The sequence below is a fragment of the Plectrocnemia conspersa genome, unplaced genomic scaffold, assembly GCF_051122295.1.
Source record: "Plectrocnemia conspersa isolate PC_06_02 unplaced genomic scaffold, ASM5112229v1 ptg000002l, whole genome shotgun sequence".
Taxonomy (NCBI): Eukaryota; Metazoa; Arthropoda; class Insecta; order Trichoptera; family Polycentropodidae; genus Plectrocnemia; species Plectrocnemia conspersa.
The window spans coordinates 7,416,289-7,432,257 of NW_028277166.1; the positions used below are offsets into that span (position 1 = coordinate 7,416,289).

General features: G+C 31.5%; 3 protein-coding genes across 3 annotated transcripts; 1 reads left to right on the forward strand and 2 right to left on the reverse strand.

The window, feature by feature from the left end:
* Window positions 1-337: 337 nt before the first annotated feature.
* Tsen34 (tRNA splicing endonuclease subunit 34) lies at window positions 338-1,748 on the forward strand. The gene is made up of 7 exons (XM_088205984.1): window positions 338-490; window positions 576-662; window positions 729-864; window positions 923-1,041; window positions 1,127-1,231; window positions 1,296-1,445; window positions 1,508-1,748. The coding sequence occupies exons 1-7, from the start codon at window positions 439-441 to the stop codon at window positions 1,699-1,701; spliced, it is 843 nt and encodes a 280-aa protein (XP_088062110.1). The 5' UTR covers window positions 338-438; the 3' UTR covers window positions 1,702-1,748.
* A 14-nt stretch (window positions 1,749-1,762) lies between these two features.
* On the reverse strand, window positions 1,763-6,136 carry LOC148237514 (dynein regulatory complex subunit 11). Its single transcript, XM_088181332.1, has 5 exons — window positions 5,224-6,136; window positions 3,213-3,634; window positions 2,625-3,145; window positions 2,286-2,561; window positions 1,763-2,226 (listed from the first exon to the last, which is right to left on the reverse strand). Exons 1-5 carry the CDS (start codon window positions 5,983-5,985, stop codon window positions 1,763-1,765), a joined length of 2,445 nt encoding a protein of 814 aa, XP_088037458.1. The 5' UTR covers window positions 5,986-6,136.
* A 1,515-nt stretch (window positions 6,137-7,651) lies between these two features.
* On the reverse strand, window positions 7,652-14,621 carry Ent3 (equilibrative nucleoside transporter 3). The gene is made up of 9 exons (XM_088205985.1): window positions 13,807-14,621; window positions 11,310-11,464; window positions 11,038-11,241; window positions 10,669-10,895; window positions 10,474-10,597; window positions 10,088-10,270; window positions 9,832-10,019; window positions 9,361-9,607; window positions 7,652-8,421 (listed from the first exon to the last, which is right to left on the reverse strand). Exons 1-9 carry the CDS (start codon window positions 13,971-13,973, stop codon window positions 8,045-8,047), a joined length of 1,872 nt encoding a protein of 623 aa, XP_088062111.1. The 5' UTR covers window positions 13,974-14,621; the 3' UTR covers window positions 7,652-8,044.
* Between the last annotated feature and the right edge of the window lie 1,348 nt (window positions 14,622-15,969).

A 15,969-nucleotide genomic window follows, 5' to 3' on the forward strand; every position in this document is an offset into this window, starting at 1 on the left:
ATCTCCACTCACCATTAGTGTCATGGACGACCCGTAGCTAGTTGAGTTCGCTATTAATATTTTTAAACACTTGAAGAATTTTAAGCCGATTATAATAAAACATGCATTTTAATCTTACTAGTCTAAAAGTCAAATATGTTTTTATAACCATTTTGTAACATCAATCACAACATATGGTAAAAATGTTATTTGCACGGCAAAATTAACGAATAATTTGTGGACAGATTATAATTTAAGCAATATTTAAAATGATCTTTCTCAGTAAAAAATTTAAAGTCTTGTTTATATTTTTGATTTATTTTATAATGCTATATAAAAAGTTAAAATTTTAATGCTCAATGTTATTAGTGTTATAACCAAAAAAATACATCGAAAGCGCTAAATGTCAAAAACGCTGTCAAAACAATTCACCGAATTCAATTAGACAACGGAAAAAATATGATTCCTTTATATTTTTCTAATGGACAAGCATCAATTTGGAATGCTTCCGGTACTTTTATCAATAAAATTTTATCATATTGCACTTTTTATTAATATTTGTTTGTATATATCATTATAAATTGCATAAAATACAGACTGGCTGAAAATCAGAAATGAATATCGCATAATTGGCGAATTAATTGGAACTATAGCTACATTACCTAGACAAGATTCTTATCAAGGTATCATATTATTTTATTTAATGTTATGAAATAAAAATCGTGCTGTTATTGCATTGTTTTTTATAGGACTTCCAATGGTATTAATGTCCGAACAAACAGCGTTGTTGATTGAAAATGGTTTATGTAAATTAGTTCAATATACTAATCTAAATGAATTACCCGATGAAAATATTGTCAAATTATCCGAAGAAACTGAAGAAAAGTAAATATTATATTTATTTTGTTAAAGGCTGATTTTTTAAATAATTATTTTATCATAGATTATATTCCGAACAAATTGATTGCATGAAAGAAAAAAGGATAAATCAGATATCTTTAAAAATAGATATGATTATAGCAGGAAAGAAAAAGAAATTGTCAAATAAAGGAAAATCTTCAGGTATATTAATAATAATTAATACTTTTTAACGTATATTAATAATAATTAATACTTTGTGTATTTAATTATAATAATATGATTCAAGATTGTAATAAAGAAACTTTGATACAAGAAGAGATTCAAAAAGTTGTACCGCTATCGATTGATAATTCTTTGATTCAAATACCGACAGAACATCCTTGGCCTCATAGTTAGTAACTAATTTATTAAAATCGAATTATTACATATTTATTGTAACACCTATTTATTTTTAGATTTAGAAGACATATCTATTGATAAATTAATTCCTAGTATCACATCAAAGATAGGAAAGATAAAATACGCAATATTTAAAGATCTGTATAATAAAGGATTTTATGTCACAGCTGGTACAAAATTTGGTGGCGATTTCTTAGTATATTTAGGTTTGATATTTTTATGAAGTAGTTTTTAATTAATCATACAATAACCTTAATCATATTTTTAGGTGATCCAGTAAAATTTCACGCAGTTTCAATCGTAAAATGCATTAAAAGTACTAACGATAAGATCAGATTATCTGAAATTGTTGCGTTTGGTCGATTAGGTGTATCGGTTAACAAATTAACTGTTTACGCATACTTAAATAGCGACGATAACGTAACATATCAGACGTTACAATGGCATGATACATTATATTAATTTGTCAAATGTTTATTTAATTTCTTCAATAAAGACATACAAAATTATATATAAATATTTTTTAATATGATTGATCTCCACTTCTCTTTTTCATTTCTTCTTCGAGTTCGATAGCTTTCAATTTCTTTTTGCCTAAAGGTGTTTTCCACCACCATTGAACGGCGGCTTCGTCTTCTTCGCGATAAACTGGTTCGTGCTTACTCAATGCTACTATTAACTCGGCGTGCGTTAAAGGATGAACACGTAATTGTAACATACGTTTTGTAGTTATAACACTCTTTATGACCTTCAGAATTTCACCGACAGTATACCCATCTGATAATTTAGCTATAGCAGATATATCAAATTGCGGACCGATACCACTGTATTGTTTCAGCTGATGTTTCCATAAATACGAAAGAGTTCCATAGTCGGGACGTGGTATCTGTATAAATTTTTGAAAAGTCTGCTGTAACAATTTCTGTTCCCCTTCCCATGGACTTTGCGATGTACCGATAAACATGACTTTATCTTCAGATGTAATACCTTATAATAAAATAATTACATATTAGAAAAAATAATAATAAATAACATCAAATCATTACCTTTTATTAATTTAGGCAGATCTTTTTTCAATCGTTTTGGATCAGTTTTATCAGTCTTTGGTACTTTTTTCACAAACGGTTTTTCGGCTCCATCCATAAAAATTATAGACGGCTGTAGCAATCTCGATACTTTGTTCACTAGATGAATCAACATTATCAAACCTGTTTTACCAGGATATTTTCCGACAATATTCGCCGGTGTTAAATCAAACAATACAGCTCCTAATTCGCTACAAATGGCATTTACCAACATTTTTTTACCACTTCCATGAGGACCTGTACAAATACAATTTAAATTATTGCATTACAAGTCAACACGTTAGTAAATTATTTGAATACCTGTAATCAGCACCGATCTGATCAAAGGCGTAGATTGACGCACATATTCTGAGCCCATCGGTATTATGCAATACTCTTTTATCAACTGTCGAATGTCACCAAGGCATGGAGTGATATTTTTTTCAGCTTTTCTTAGTTCAAATGCAGCATACGACTTTTCTCCAATAAAAGACTCGATCGAGACGTCGTGATATCTTTTAATAATACCGTTCGATACCAATTCTTCGAACAGCGATTCTGTAGTTCTATCAGGAGTCAGATCTTTTTCCTTTTTTTTCTTGCCTTTCTTACCGCCCTTTCGCCCCTTTTTCTTTCTAGCTTTTTTAGACTTCTTGCCTTTGTGACCCTTGTCTTTATCGAAAGCCATCTGCAGTTGTTCCAGCTCAGACCTCATAGTCTCGTCAGCTTCTAATCTAGTCTCCGCCTCAACTTTCGAATACTTATCTTTATAAATGATCTCTTCGTTGTGTTTTTCACATGGATTACTCGATTCATCGTTGCTCCTCCACATCTCTTCGTATCTGTAATTAGCAAAAATATTGTTACGCATTCAGAAAATGTAAAAATTATTCATTAAAATATACTTACTCTTCACAAACAGACAGCATTTCGTGTAAAAGATTAGATGGCGTACATTTATAACCGAGAAATTCAATGTCTTTATTCTCCTTCCCCTTTCCTTTAGCATCACTCGACTTCATTTTGGGCTCTTTATCTTTATCTTTGCTCCTCTTAGATTCCTTCGAAGATACTACCGTAGATTTACTTATTTCACTTTCAGTTCCTGGAGTTCCAAACATAATCTTCGACCCGCCGTCTTCTTCCGACGGAAATTCAGGCAATTTTCCGGAGTTATCGTAATACTCTTTAAACCAATGTCTCACTTCTTCCGTTATTTCGTCCATTATAATCCAAGACTTCTTTTCTTTAATTTCGCTTTCAATCTTAGCTTTTGCATTAAGATATTGTTTTTCGTAATACTTTTGAACTCCATATCGATAGTCTTGTATCTGAAATTAATTAATTAATTTTAGAAGCATCCAAAGCTACGTATTATGTATGAATTTAGTAAATTGAAAAATATTTAGTATTATTCTCATGATTTTTTACGGCGGATTCCTCAAAGTTACCCCATGGCATACTTTTCTGTTCAGATCTAAGCTAAAGCTAGTTACTGATAATACTAACCCAAGAGCAAGTCTAATCCTAATACCATCCATAGAATAACCGAATATAAAAAAAGTATACATTCTAGCCAAAAACAAACTATACTATATTTGCGTTAACACCTCAGTTCGAGAGCTCTCCATTTCATCATTATTCATAATTGAGAAAGAGGTGGCAAGTTTGGGCCCCCCCTGGAATTTAGCAAAAAAGTGCATGTCATTTAATTAAATACTATGAATCTTAATGAAATAGAAATATTAAAAAAACTAAAATGCCGTCACTGATTATAAACCATAAATTCTCAAGCTTTCACTAAAAAAATAATCTCGAATCTACCTCGAAAATATTTTTTTAAATTTGTCATTTCAATGAAATCATATCGGAATACATTTTCACCAGTAGATATATATTTTTTACTAGGGAAAATATAATTTAACTGATTGGCGCTAGTGCAATTATATGCTGCTCTAAAATGTCTATGAAACTCAATTTGACAGTTGCGAAACGTCCATTTACTGTTCAAACCCAAACCTAACCTAATGAAGGTTCTAAAACTAATTATAGTTTTAGAATTTTCATTAGATCAGGTCCAAAATACTTTTTACACACATATATTCACGCGTGCTAGAGCCGAGTCACAAGAATAAAGTCACTTTCTTATGATGTAAAAGAAGAAGATTTTCGTCTGTGTCACATCCAGCTATAAAAATAAATATTTCGCACAAAATAAAATATATGTAATATCAGAGTAACCGGTTAACTACTTCAATACGATTGTATGAGTAAAGCGTCTGTATGTTTTGAATAAAAAGTGGAAGGCGTGATGTTCACTGCTCTATAGTTTATATGCACTTCGATACTGTACTATGTCTTAAAAATATAACAGCTATCCTTTCCGATAATACTACAGACTTCTAATATGAGAGTATTTGTCAAAGTATATTCAAACCGAATTTTGGTCAATAGGAGAAAGCAAAAACAATTATCCTTTCTCAGAAATAAAATATTCACGTCAAAAGCAATAAAATCATGCCGTCGCCGTACAATTTTTTTACTTTTGACATGGATTTTTGACTTCTCTCCTATTAATCAAAATTCGGTTTAGATATGCTTCATTCGATTATCAGTTATTGTAAGTCGTAATATAATTATATAACTAAGCGTTTCCACTGTGAAGGCGACAGAACGATTTTATTGCTTTTGACATGGATTCTAAACAAGAACTTCCTTGAATTTGGCCAGAAAAAAGCATGTCATTTAATGAAATACTATGAATCTTAATGAAATAAAAATATTAAAAAAACAACCACTGACTGGCTAACTTTTGCCTCCTATTGATGTCCCTGTTGATGCCTTTAAAATGTCACGGTATAGGCAGATGCTGAAAACTTCAAAAAACACGAGGGACCCAAAGAAAAAAATGCTTAAATACCTTTTCTGCTTTCTTTGCAGCTTCAAAAGTAGGCGTACTCGATGGGATCATTCCAATCAATAACATCTCATCAATCTTTCGTTTTTTAATTCTACGTCTCGTTATATATCCTCTCCAAATCTTTTGAATCATCAATGCGGAAGCAGCGCTCAATTCTTCAGTTCCTTTTGCACCATCCGGTCTACCTTGTTCCTTTAACAATTTAATCTCTTTCATGAATTGTCCTCTTAAACGTCCTTGTCTGGCTCTTTCGTGTATTTGTATAATTTTAATAGCTTCCAATTCTGTCGGCATTCTCTTCTCTTCCTTCTCCTCTTTATACCCCAAATTGTGTAACGTGTGCTCGATAAACTTCTTCTTATATTGTATCTCATGCAATTTCTCCCTCGTATAATATTTTGGTATTTTAATTTCGGCATCGATCGGCAAAAGACAAAGTTTAACCAAAACATCGTCGTTGTAATTATAATCAGATATATCCACATTAACCAAATCGATTTTCAATTCAACGATACGAGCCAAACAGCAGTCCAATATTTTCTTAACCAAGATTCGCTTTTGCGGTTGGATCATTTGATCGTAACACAAGTCTAGGTTTGCGATTATCATAATATATTTGTAATAGAGTTCGCTGACGAAGCTGTGGAACTTTAATCTGTCTTCGTTGGGTTCTTCGTTTTGAAGAAGTGCATCAGCTTCGGCAGTTTCAATCAACATTACTTTAGTTTTCACCAAAAGATTGTTGTATGTTACGTTCGACATTTTTTAAAGTGAAACTACTGCAATTTATTAATGAGTATGCAATTTATTTATACAAATCATAGTTTAAGTACAAATTAGCTCTAATTTGTTACACCATATTACAAAATATTACGTTTTTAATATAGTTGGTATGAAAAATAATTTTGCTTCTATCCATATTGATCAAACACAATATAACTATGGAAAAACATTTGTTTGTTGTGACGACAAAGTTATTGTGATAGTATGAGTGATTAAAATAGTAACTGAATAAAATATAAGTATCGATTTATATTACTTAATTTGTACATATACATTTTATTTTTAAATAATGAAATTAAACATTCATTCAAACTTTCACAACCATTTTAATACGTACACTTGGCTATGATAAGCTTTACGGTAAATGCACGTATTATAATATTTACAATGGTATGAATTTATTGTAGAAGAAAATAATTAAAAACTGCTAAATTAAAACTGATTTTTTCAATAATTAATTTCATTAGTACATTCAAGTATAATTAGTAATTAGTAAAAAATACATAACAATTAATTATGATCATCGATCAATCGATCTAGAAACTTTTTACACTTCTAATTTACAAAAGTTAAATATCAACATTTATCGTATAACAATTTTTATGTCAATTATAATTTTAATATTAAAATTTATGAATGAAAAAACATATCTAAAAATATTTGTAGCACATTTAAGTGTAATAAAAACTCTTGAGCTTTCATTGTGATTGTAGTTTAAAAACGTTATAATCAATGAGTGAAATATATCAAATTTATAAGCTAAGAATAAAATAAATAATGCCGTTTTATACTAGAGTTTGAATAATTTATAATTCTTTTAATATGATTTACTTTTTAAAAATTGAATAATGCAAATATTTACAATTGAATAACAAACTAAAATACTCACACCTAGTGCTTCAACAATTACTCATTTAGTTCACTGTTTTCAGCAGCAATGAGTTATCTATCTCTCCTATTGTATAGTGCACTTTTAGACAGTCATTACTTCATACTATGCACTGAGTTGAAGAGTTGAGGCCATTCGCCCATGGGCTGAAACGAAGTGCTGGCCTAGTACAATGCTTCCATTTAATCTCTACAGTGGTAATTTTTAACGCTTTCCCAAATTTTAAATATCTTAGATACCACCGAATAAATGCTAATGTGATTTTAAAAGAGAACATATAAACTTGCACACTGAAATAATGCTCTACAACGATAAAAAGAGATGTAGTAATCAAATCGATGTAAGTCATTCAACAAGTTGTTTGAATGTGAGAGAGCACGACATATAAAACACGACTTACAACTAATAATAATTTAAATGCGCCACCCTGTACAATAATCCAAAAGATTTTTTCTATCGTGCATCGATGGAATCGATAAGACTCAACCACCTAATGTTAATTATAAGTAATATGAAATGAGTTCAACCACACTTAGTATTATTTCGCTAAATGATTAAAATAACAGTCTATGAAATCAGTACTAAATGATTTTTAAAATCATAATATATATTTATATATATATATATATATATATATTAACATTTTACATATTATATTGGCTATAAGCGGTTTGAAGTAAAAAAGTTTTGAAAGTGATTAAAAAACCTTCAATGAAACACATTAATTAGATATATGTACATATAAAAAGGACATGCTGAGGTGTAATAGTTTATATTTATTTATATCTAGACATTTTTACAGACGCTAATAGTCTTTTCACATTCAATTTTATCACAAGTTTGTTTATTGTACATAAACATAAATGTATATAAAATATTCTCACACTTTATCAAACTCGTCAATAGTTTATTTTTAATATTTTTTATTGTACATGCATATGGCACTTTATAAAATTTGTAAGCACAGCATCGTAGCTTTTATAGGTGACTCTGAGATTAAGTAAATAAATGATTAAAACGGACCTTGAAATACCATTTTAAAACGTTGATACAAGATATGTGTGATTTGTTAATGCTATATGTATAAAATTATGATTGATTCAGTAATAGGAGATATAATACTGTACTTTTATAATAGAAATAATTATATTAATTCACAATCGTCGGCATTGGAAGATTGGTAGTTGTAGATGGAAAACTTGTCGTCAAATTAAAACTCAAGTTTGCTGGTAGAGTCGATGTCAAATCAAACGGTTTCTCTGTTGTTGTCGTTGTTAAAAGTATTATTTGTGTAATATTTTGCATTAGAGCCGTTGTTATATAAGTCATGCTTGTAGTTATCGCTTCAGTTGAGGTTGTAATGTTTGCTGTAGTTGTACTTATGGTGGCTCTTGTCGCTGGACCGATTGTGGGATACACCGAGCCACAAGCGCTCGGAACTTGAGGACCGAGCATCGCTTCTAATAGATACGCCACCAGTGACCCCATCGTTAAGCCAATGTTGTATGAAAGAGTCATAATGTTTCCTGTAACAATTTTATCGTATTATATTATTATAAAGACCACACAAAAAACACTCAAGTGTATAGAAACTTATAAAGCATTCAAACCAGGGATACACAATGAATTCCATTTCAACTTACAAAATCTCATTTATATTTGTGTTACACGCATTTTTTCAATGTATATAAGTTACATACTACAATCAGTCTGCAAGGTGTTGTGATGCAATGCATAAGATTTAACCAGTTTGAGTGAATAGCATTGAAACCATTTTTCAACTTTCTGCCCATATATTTTGACTTCTTGATTAACGTCTATTTATCTTCAGTCAGTGCAACAAAAATATCGTTCAACTTATGGTCATCATTTGCTCATAAATGTCTGCCCTGTGATTGGTCGGTCACCCTGAGGGGCGATACCGGCATGTGTATGTACACAAAGCGATACTGTTTTTTTCTTCTCAAAGTACGGTTGTGAAGATTATTATCTTATCTCCTCTTTCACTATTCTTATAGTTATATAGGTTTCATTTATTATAATTTTTTCCTTGCTCTACGTGTATTGCTTAAACTTAATTATTTCTATCGAGTTGGTAATATGAATCCTTCATCATTGAATGTCTTAGGAAGGTGTTTACTAATTATGTAGATACAATAGGAAGATCTGTATCAGTTGTACTACATGTAATTCTTTCGAATGAACCTCACAAGGGTTTGGTTAATATTTAAATACAAACATGTATAGTTATTTTTGATGCTCCACTTGTGACACTGCCACATAATAATAATCGCGATATTATCGATGTGGCAATATTCACAATAGCATAATAATAGAGCTATCAACCTTCAGTATCAGTGTGTGTGTTGTAGCAATCATTTTAAATTCATAAAACTGGATATCAATTGAGTAAAATGAACATTCACCAGTTAACATTATACTATAGTATATTATAGATTAACTACCTGCTAGTTCACGAGCATCGTTCCGAACACGCTGTCCAGCAGCCAACATAGGAGCAGCACCGAGAGCTCCGCCACTAGCACCCAAAATCAACGCCAATACAGCGGGGCCGACGTCACCGGCTGCTGCGGCATGAGGAGAACCTCTTGGCACACAACACATCAAAAGCAGTGGAAGAAGAAGTAGCCTCAAAGAACACCAAGCGGCCAATTTGCTCCTGGCCCACTCCGATACCATCGGAGCAAACATCTGAAAACAAAATTAAAACATAAAAACTCAATAATCCCTGAGAATTGATTATATAATATAATCAATTTCATTTATGTACTATCTTATATGATTTGATTTGGTGAAAACAATATTAATTGACTTGTGTTATAAAAAATAATAAAATGTACTATTGAATGTGATCTTAATAATTTGCTCTTCATTAATCTAAAAGACTTCAAATTAAAGATCAAGATAAATCATACCTTTCCAATCAGATCTCCAAAATTGAATATCGTCATCAATATGACCGGCATCCACGATTTGAAACGGCAGCTAACAATTTCTGATATTATACCGGGATACAAGCATAACGTCACAAAATACGCCAAAGCTATGAATACCATGTACGGGTATATCTGTTGGGCGATTAACCATCTTGCTCTTATTCCAGCTGTTGAATTATGAATATTAAAATAAGCACAGGTTAGTAATATTAAATATATTTCCTGTTTAGTATACCTTTGATGCTCCCCCAGGTTTTACCACGGGTCCGTCCTGCACTCGGAGAGCGTACAATTACATCTTCAACTTTGAATGTTGGTCCGGAAAGTTGAAGAGTGGATTCGTTAATTGATGTGAGTCCTTTGCTGCCTGGCTCGTATACAGGATTAGCAAAACTCAAATTTGAGAATTGACCACCGTCTACAATTTTATAAAAATATGTAATGAAACAGTTTTCCCTCTTGAGAACAAATTGTATTAGTATTTAATAAATATATGTAGAGAATCTATTTTTGGGTTTCATTTTGTTAAATGAACAGTTTTTCAACATCATCTTAACTAAATGCAATTCGCTAGGAATGCTTTAACGATTGAAATAATATAAATCAAAACAATTATGTTACCTTCTTGACTTCTTATGCTGTCATCAAAACTATTAGAAGCACAAGCGCTAGATAGAGATTTATCTACGCAACATCTCAGCCTTTGTACTGGTTCTTTATTCCCAGAAGCAGTTTCCAAATCCATCTAAAAATAAATGGAATCATTATTAAACATACTTTTTTATAAAATCTACAGTCATTAAATTCTAAACTTACAAGACCAGCATTTTCTGACGGTTCTAATGTTATTTTTTTCCTAGACTCTTGGCACAGTGTAATATAAAACTCAACGAAAGCAGTTCTTCTTACGACTACATACAAAATCCAACAAATTGACAGAGTGAGACTAGTCAATCCGAAAAATACTTCTGTATTCTGTTTTTCGTCGTCTAGCAGTAGCTTAGTTAGGATTCTGTTCAGTGATACCCAAACACCTGCAGCACCTTTTATAGAATTAAAGAATTATTTAGAGAAGCATATATTTAGCTTTGATTTTTTTCAATGTTAACAACTCTAATGTTGTTTTAAGACTACTTCTTATTACAATGATAGGAATAGACAAAAATGGATCTTTATTTCACTTACTTTCTCCAGTCATCACAGCTTGGGTGTATCGAGTTGGAAGCATACTAGTGTAACCGTAATAACTAGACTGTTGAATAGTACAACCCAAAGCCACAGCTCCCACTGCCACCAAGTTGATGTTATAAGAAATCTTCTGAGAGAATGATTGCATGTCAATTTCGAAGAGCACAACGAATAGTAGAGTCGTAAGTGATATAGCATATCCTGTCAAATTTAAAAATCGCTATTAAGTATATGTATTATTTTAATATATATTTTTAAGAAAATCTTACCAAATGTAATTCTGGTGTTCAACGATAATACTTCAACGAACATGTTATTGAGCAATACAGCGAAAAACGCTGTTATTATATAAACCATCGACATGTCGAACATGATTGTAGTGTGAGGATATTTTTCTTGGTAGAAATCAACGGCCAAGATGAAGCTGAAATATTTGTGATTTAAATTAAAAAGTGATACAATAACGTTAAAATGAAAACAGGATACTGGTCATCTTTCTATAGTTTTGATTGCTGTCATCAGACTTATATCAACTATCTTTTTCGAAATAAACCCTAAAAATATTTGCTAACCGCCCGAGTGTTACTAATATTAAACTATGCAAGGGTTGACTAAATTTAATTAAACACAACAATTATATATTAGAATAAGTTTTATTTTTCTGTGAACTTTTCTATGTTTTATCTTAGAAACTTTATGCTTATTTCTCAATTTAGATACAATTACTCATTTTGTCGCAGAATTAAAAAATATATTTTTAAAAAGAAACATTAAATCATAGAATTATAAGGTAGTTTTTAGCTATTTATTATAAATAATATTCAAAGTAATTGGAAAAAAATCTGTACCATTCAGAATTATGTAACACTATAAAAAAAGAGAGAAACTGTTGGGGAATATTTATATATTTATTCATTATGCCCAAAACTTGGCAGCACTTTAGTAACACTGACGTAGCGGTGCATTATTTTGGTGGACCTCAACGGAAAGGCAACGGCCGGTGGTGCCTCATCCACTATTCACTCGCATATACATTTAATATAACAAACATGTAAACTCTATATATTTTTAATGAAAAACTTCTGCAACGGCTCAGTCTGTGTATAATTACAAACCGTCCGCCAAAAAACTAAGTTTTATTCATAACTATTTAACAAGAATATGTCGAAATATCAAGGACTAGAAGAGACGTTAAATTACTACATAACAAAACATCGCCAAATTGTGTCACTTTTGTCAACACAATTAGAAATTGCAATAAAATCGGTATTACAGAGAGAAAAACAGTCAATACCAATAACAAAAATTAGTAATATAAAAAAGACCAAAAATATAATCTCGCAAGTTTTACCATATATTTTACCATAAAAAAATGGCATGGTCGTCTTTTTAGTTCAAAACCATGGAGATATAGTTTCAACAAATAAAATGTACGGATTTGAAAAAGTAATGGATTTTTTCGGTACTACCGGTATTACAAAATGAAATACCGGTATTACCGATATTGCAATCACCAATCACAATATACGAGAATTCAGCCGAGCTCAGACGAAGCTAAATGAATTGACCGTGACGATCCTTAGAAGGCATAGAAAAGAAACCGCTTTCAGTTTGATCTGTTACAGCTAAACAGAATTTCTAAGAATCTAATCTGATCTTCGGAACGATCATTGTTAAAATTGTAGGACCGTATTTCAAAATGTTTTGATTTAAAAATATTATATTAAAAACTTTGAAATTAGAAATAAACGAGTGTACTGTCTAGATACGGCGTAGCTTTTATGTACATTAAAAAAAGTGAAAAGTACCTGCTTTAAAACTTTGAAATTTTGTGTATTTCCACTATCTTCAATATACTATATTATTATGTTATCCGGGAAGAATATTGTTGAGAATACATCCAAATACTTGTATTGAAACAGGTTGTTCTGATATATTTGGAACATGCCTAGCAAAACTTGTGTTATGACTAAAATGCTTGGGCCATCCCAAGTGAGAGTTTCCCGCTTTTTACATCGCTAGCGTTCGTGACGTACGGACGCTGGGTAAGACTATTTGTTATTAAAAAAATATAAAGACGAAAGAAAAAAATCAAACAGAAATGAAAACGTTTCATTAGTCCTTCAAGTCCGATAAGACAACCTCCTGCTATAAAATAAAGCAATGAAATATCACTTAATATGTTTCTTGAGAAACATGAAGAAAAAATATTAATGCCAGTGACACTGAATGTTTAATATCTGAAGCAACCGATAGAAGAGAGAGCAATATATAATTATTCTTAGATGCCCAGAAAACGTTAAAACAAAGTTTAGTAGCTGCTGAAAGAGTAATTTCTATCCTAGGCAAATATGTATTTATTTAGAATAAAAACAAGATTAGTAATCGTTTATTGGACATTTTAAATAATATTTTAGAAACCCGATTTTAACCGTTTTCTAGTATTAAAACTGTGTGTGTGTGTGTTTTTTATTTTGCCATTATGTTTTTCGTCTTTTAAATTGATATGGTTCTTTTCACAATAAAATATTGATCAGTTCATCAACGTACACTTTATTTTTTTAAATCTGCCAATAAAATGTTTACATCTTATGTGACGCTTTATAGTGTTACTTTTTGCGACAATGGATACTTTTATACATATGTTTCAGATTGGTGAGTGCAACGATACGCAATTAAGCCAGGTTTACCCAAAAGCGGGCTTTGATATATTTGCGAGTTATTATGTGACCTGCTTTTTCTGAATCATACTTTAATTATACACACCTGTTGTAAGGCAGCAAGAAGCCCACCCCAGCCAGGACCATCGACATCAAGATTCTCTTTTGCTTGTCGACAGGGGGCGAAACGTGGTTGAGGCCATTGGCGGAAATAAAATCTCCCCCTCTGGTGCGGCCTATGTGTTTGTACCCCCTCACGGAAGTGTCGCCCATTTTTATCAATCAATCGACTGTATTCGAATTCCAATTCCTCTCCTTCTGAACTCGATTGGGTGTTGTTTGTTGATTGGAATGGTTTATGTGTTGTTGCTTATATGCGAAAGCTTAACGCGCAGTGCCATATCGAAGGCGAGTCGAGCACTGCGAGTTTTCGTGGGGTGGAGATTTTTGCGCATGCCTGGAGCTCGCCATTGATTATATTGCTTCATATGTTGTTAGGCCTGATATATTGACAGGAAGAATATAATACTATCAAATCTATAATTAGAGTTCAATATTTATATATATTATTGTACGTGCCAATACAATTACTTTTGCCTTTTTTATTAGGAAAAACACAATTGGTAATAAATTAGGCCGCGTAAGAAGAAAAAAAAATTTTCATTTTATCGCTTTTAACTATTTCATTCAACGAAAATGTTGATATATTAATCAAAATATGGGATATTTTAAAAGTCATTTTTTTATTACATATTTTATCAATTCACTCAACTCATTCTTTGGTCGAATAATGTGCTACGAAATGTTCCATTATTTTGATTCTCACTTTCTAATCATTACTAATAATTAATCCTTATATAATGTAATCCTGAAACACATAATTACAAATAAATAAAAAATATTTTCAATTGATTTGTAACCTATATAACGGTTTAAAGTAGGAATTAGTAATTAAAAGTATGACATGTAAAAAAATTAGATAAGAATTTTCTTCGCACTTATATTAAAAAGTATTATTACTTAGCTATTTGTTTGGCTAGACTCAAAGTCGTTACAAAATATTGTAACGACTTCTCCGGGGTTTTGAGTAGAGGTTAGCAACGCATCTACAATTAAATAAACCTTTGGTGTTTTCATGGCAACCAACGCTAAGAATTTCTCAGCGTGTTACTGGGATCTAGAAGTTTAACCAACTATTTTTTCTATTATTCTTTCATGGAATAGAGTAATAGGATCCGAGCTTCCGTGACAACACTGATATGAAGAACTTACCCGTTTGATAGTACGACCCGGCCCCGTAAAATTCATATTTTCTTCAGCAGTTAACGTGTGTTTAATTGGCAAGCCGCCATCACACATCCGTCAAAGATTCATTATTTATGGCAACTCCAACGAATTCAAATTCAAACGATAACGACTATACGATCAATAATTTCACAATTTCTGACCTTCAGTTAGGTTTTATAAAATTGAAGGCGAAGAAGAGACAGGCCCACATTATATTCCAGCTGGTTTGCTTAAAAAAGACAATACATTATTGCACATCAGCTGTTGTTTGTTTTTACCTTATCGTTGAAAACAAATACTTTCACAAGTGACTACTATACATAAAAAACAAAACAAATCTATGCTGGAGAATTATAGACCTGTTTCGATTATATCAACACCTGACAAATTATTCGAAATAATACTTATATTATTTATAAGTATGCTTCAAACCATATCGAAGGATTCTTGATTGATCAACAGAATGGTTTTCGTGTACCTAGAACTAGATCATAGCGACGAATCTGCTCTGTTTTTTTTTTCAATTTTATGTCGGAAAATCTCGATATAGGCAGTCAAGTAAATGTCATCCATACTGATTTTGAAAAAGCTTTTGTAACACAAAAATCCTCAGGTTCTAATCTCGGGCAATTATTGTTCTTTTTGTTAATAAATATTAGTAATATGTTGTTAATTATTATTATTAGTATAGCACTCTCTGACACTAAATGGCGGACGAATAACGGAAGCCCATCTCGATAGAGAGTCTAAATCATTTTGTAAAGAGGAGTCCGCAACAGATCGAATGCATTTATACAATTTTAAATCATCTGCGCAAAATCTTGACGTCTTGAGAATTAGATCAAAAATACGTTTTAGAGGAGCAGCAAGACTAAGGCCCTCCGCACACGGAGCAACTGTTTTGCAACTCGAGTTGCAAACTCGTTGCATACTCGTCACACACACAACCAGTTTGCAACCAAATTAAAACCTCACACCGCAC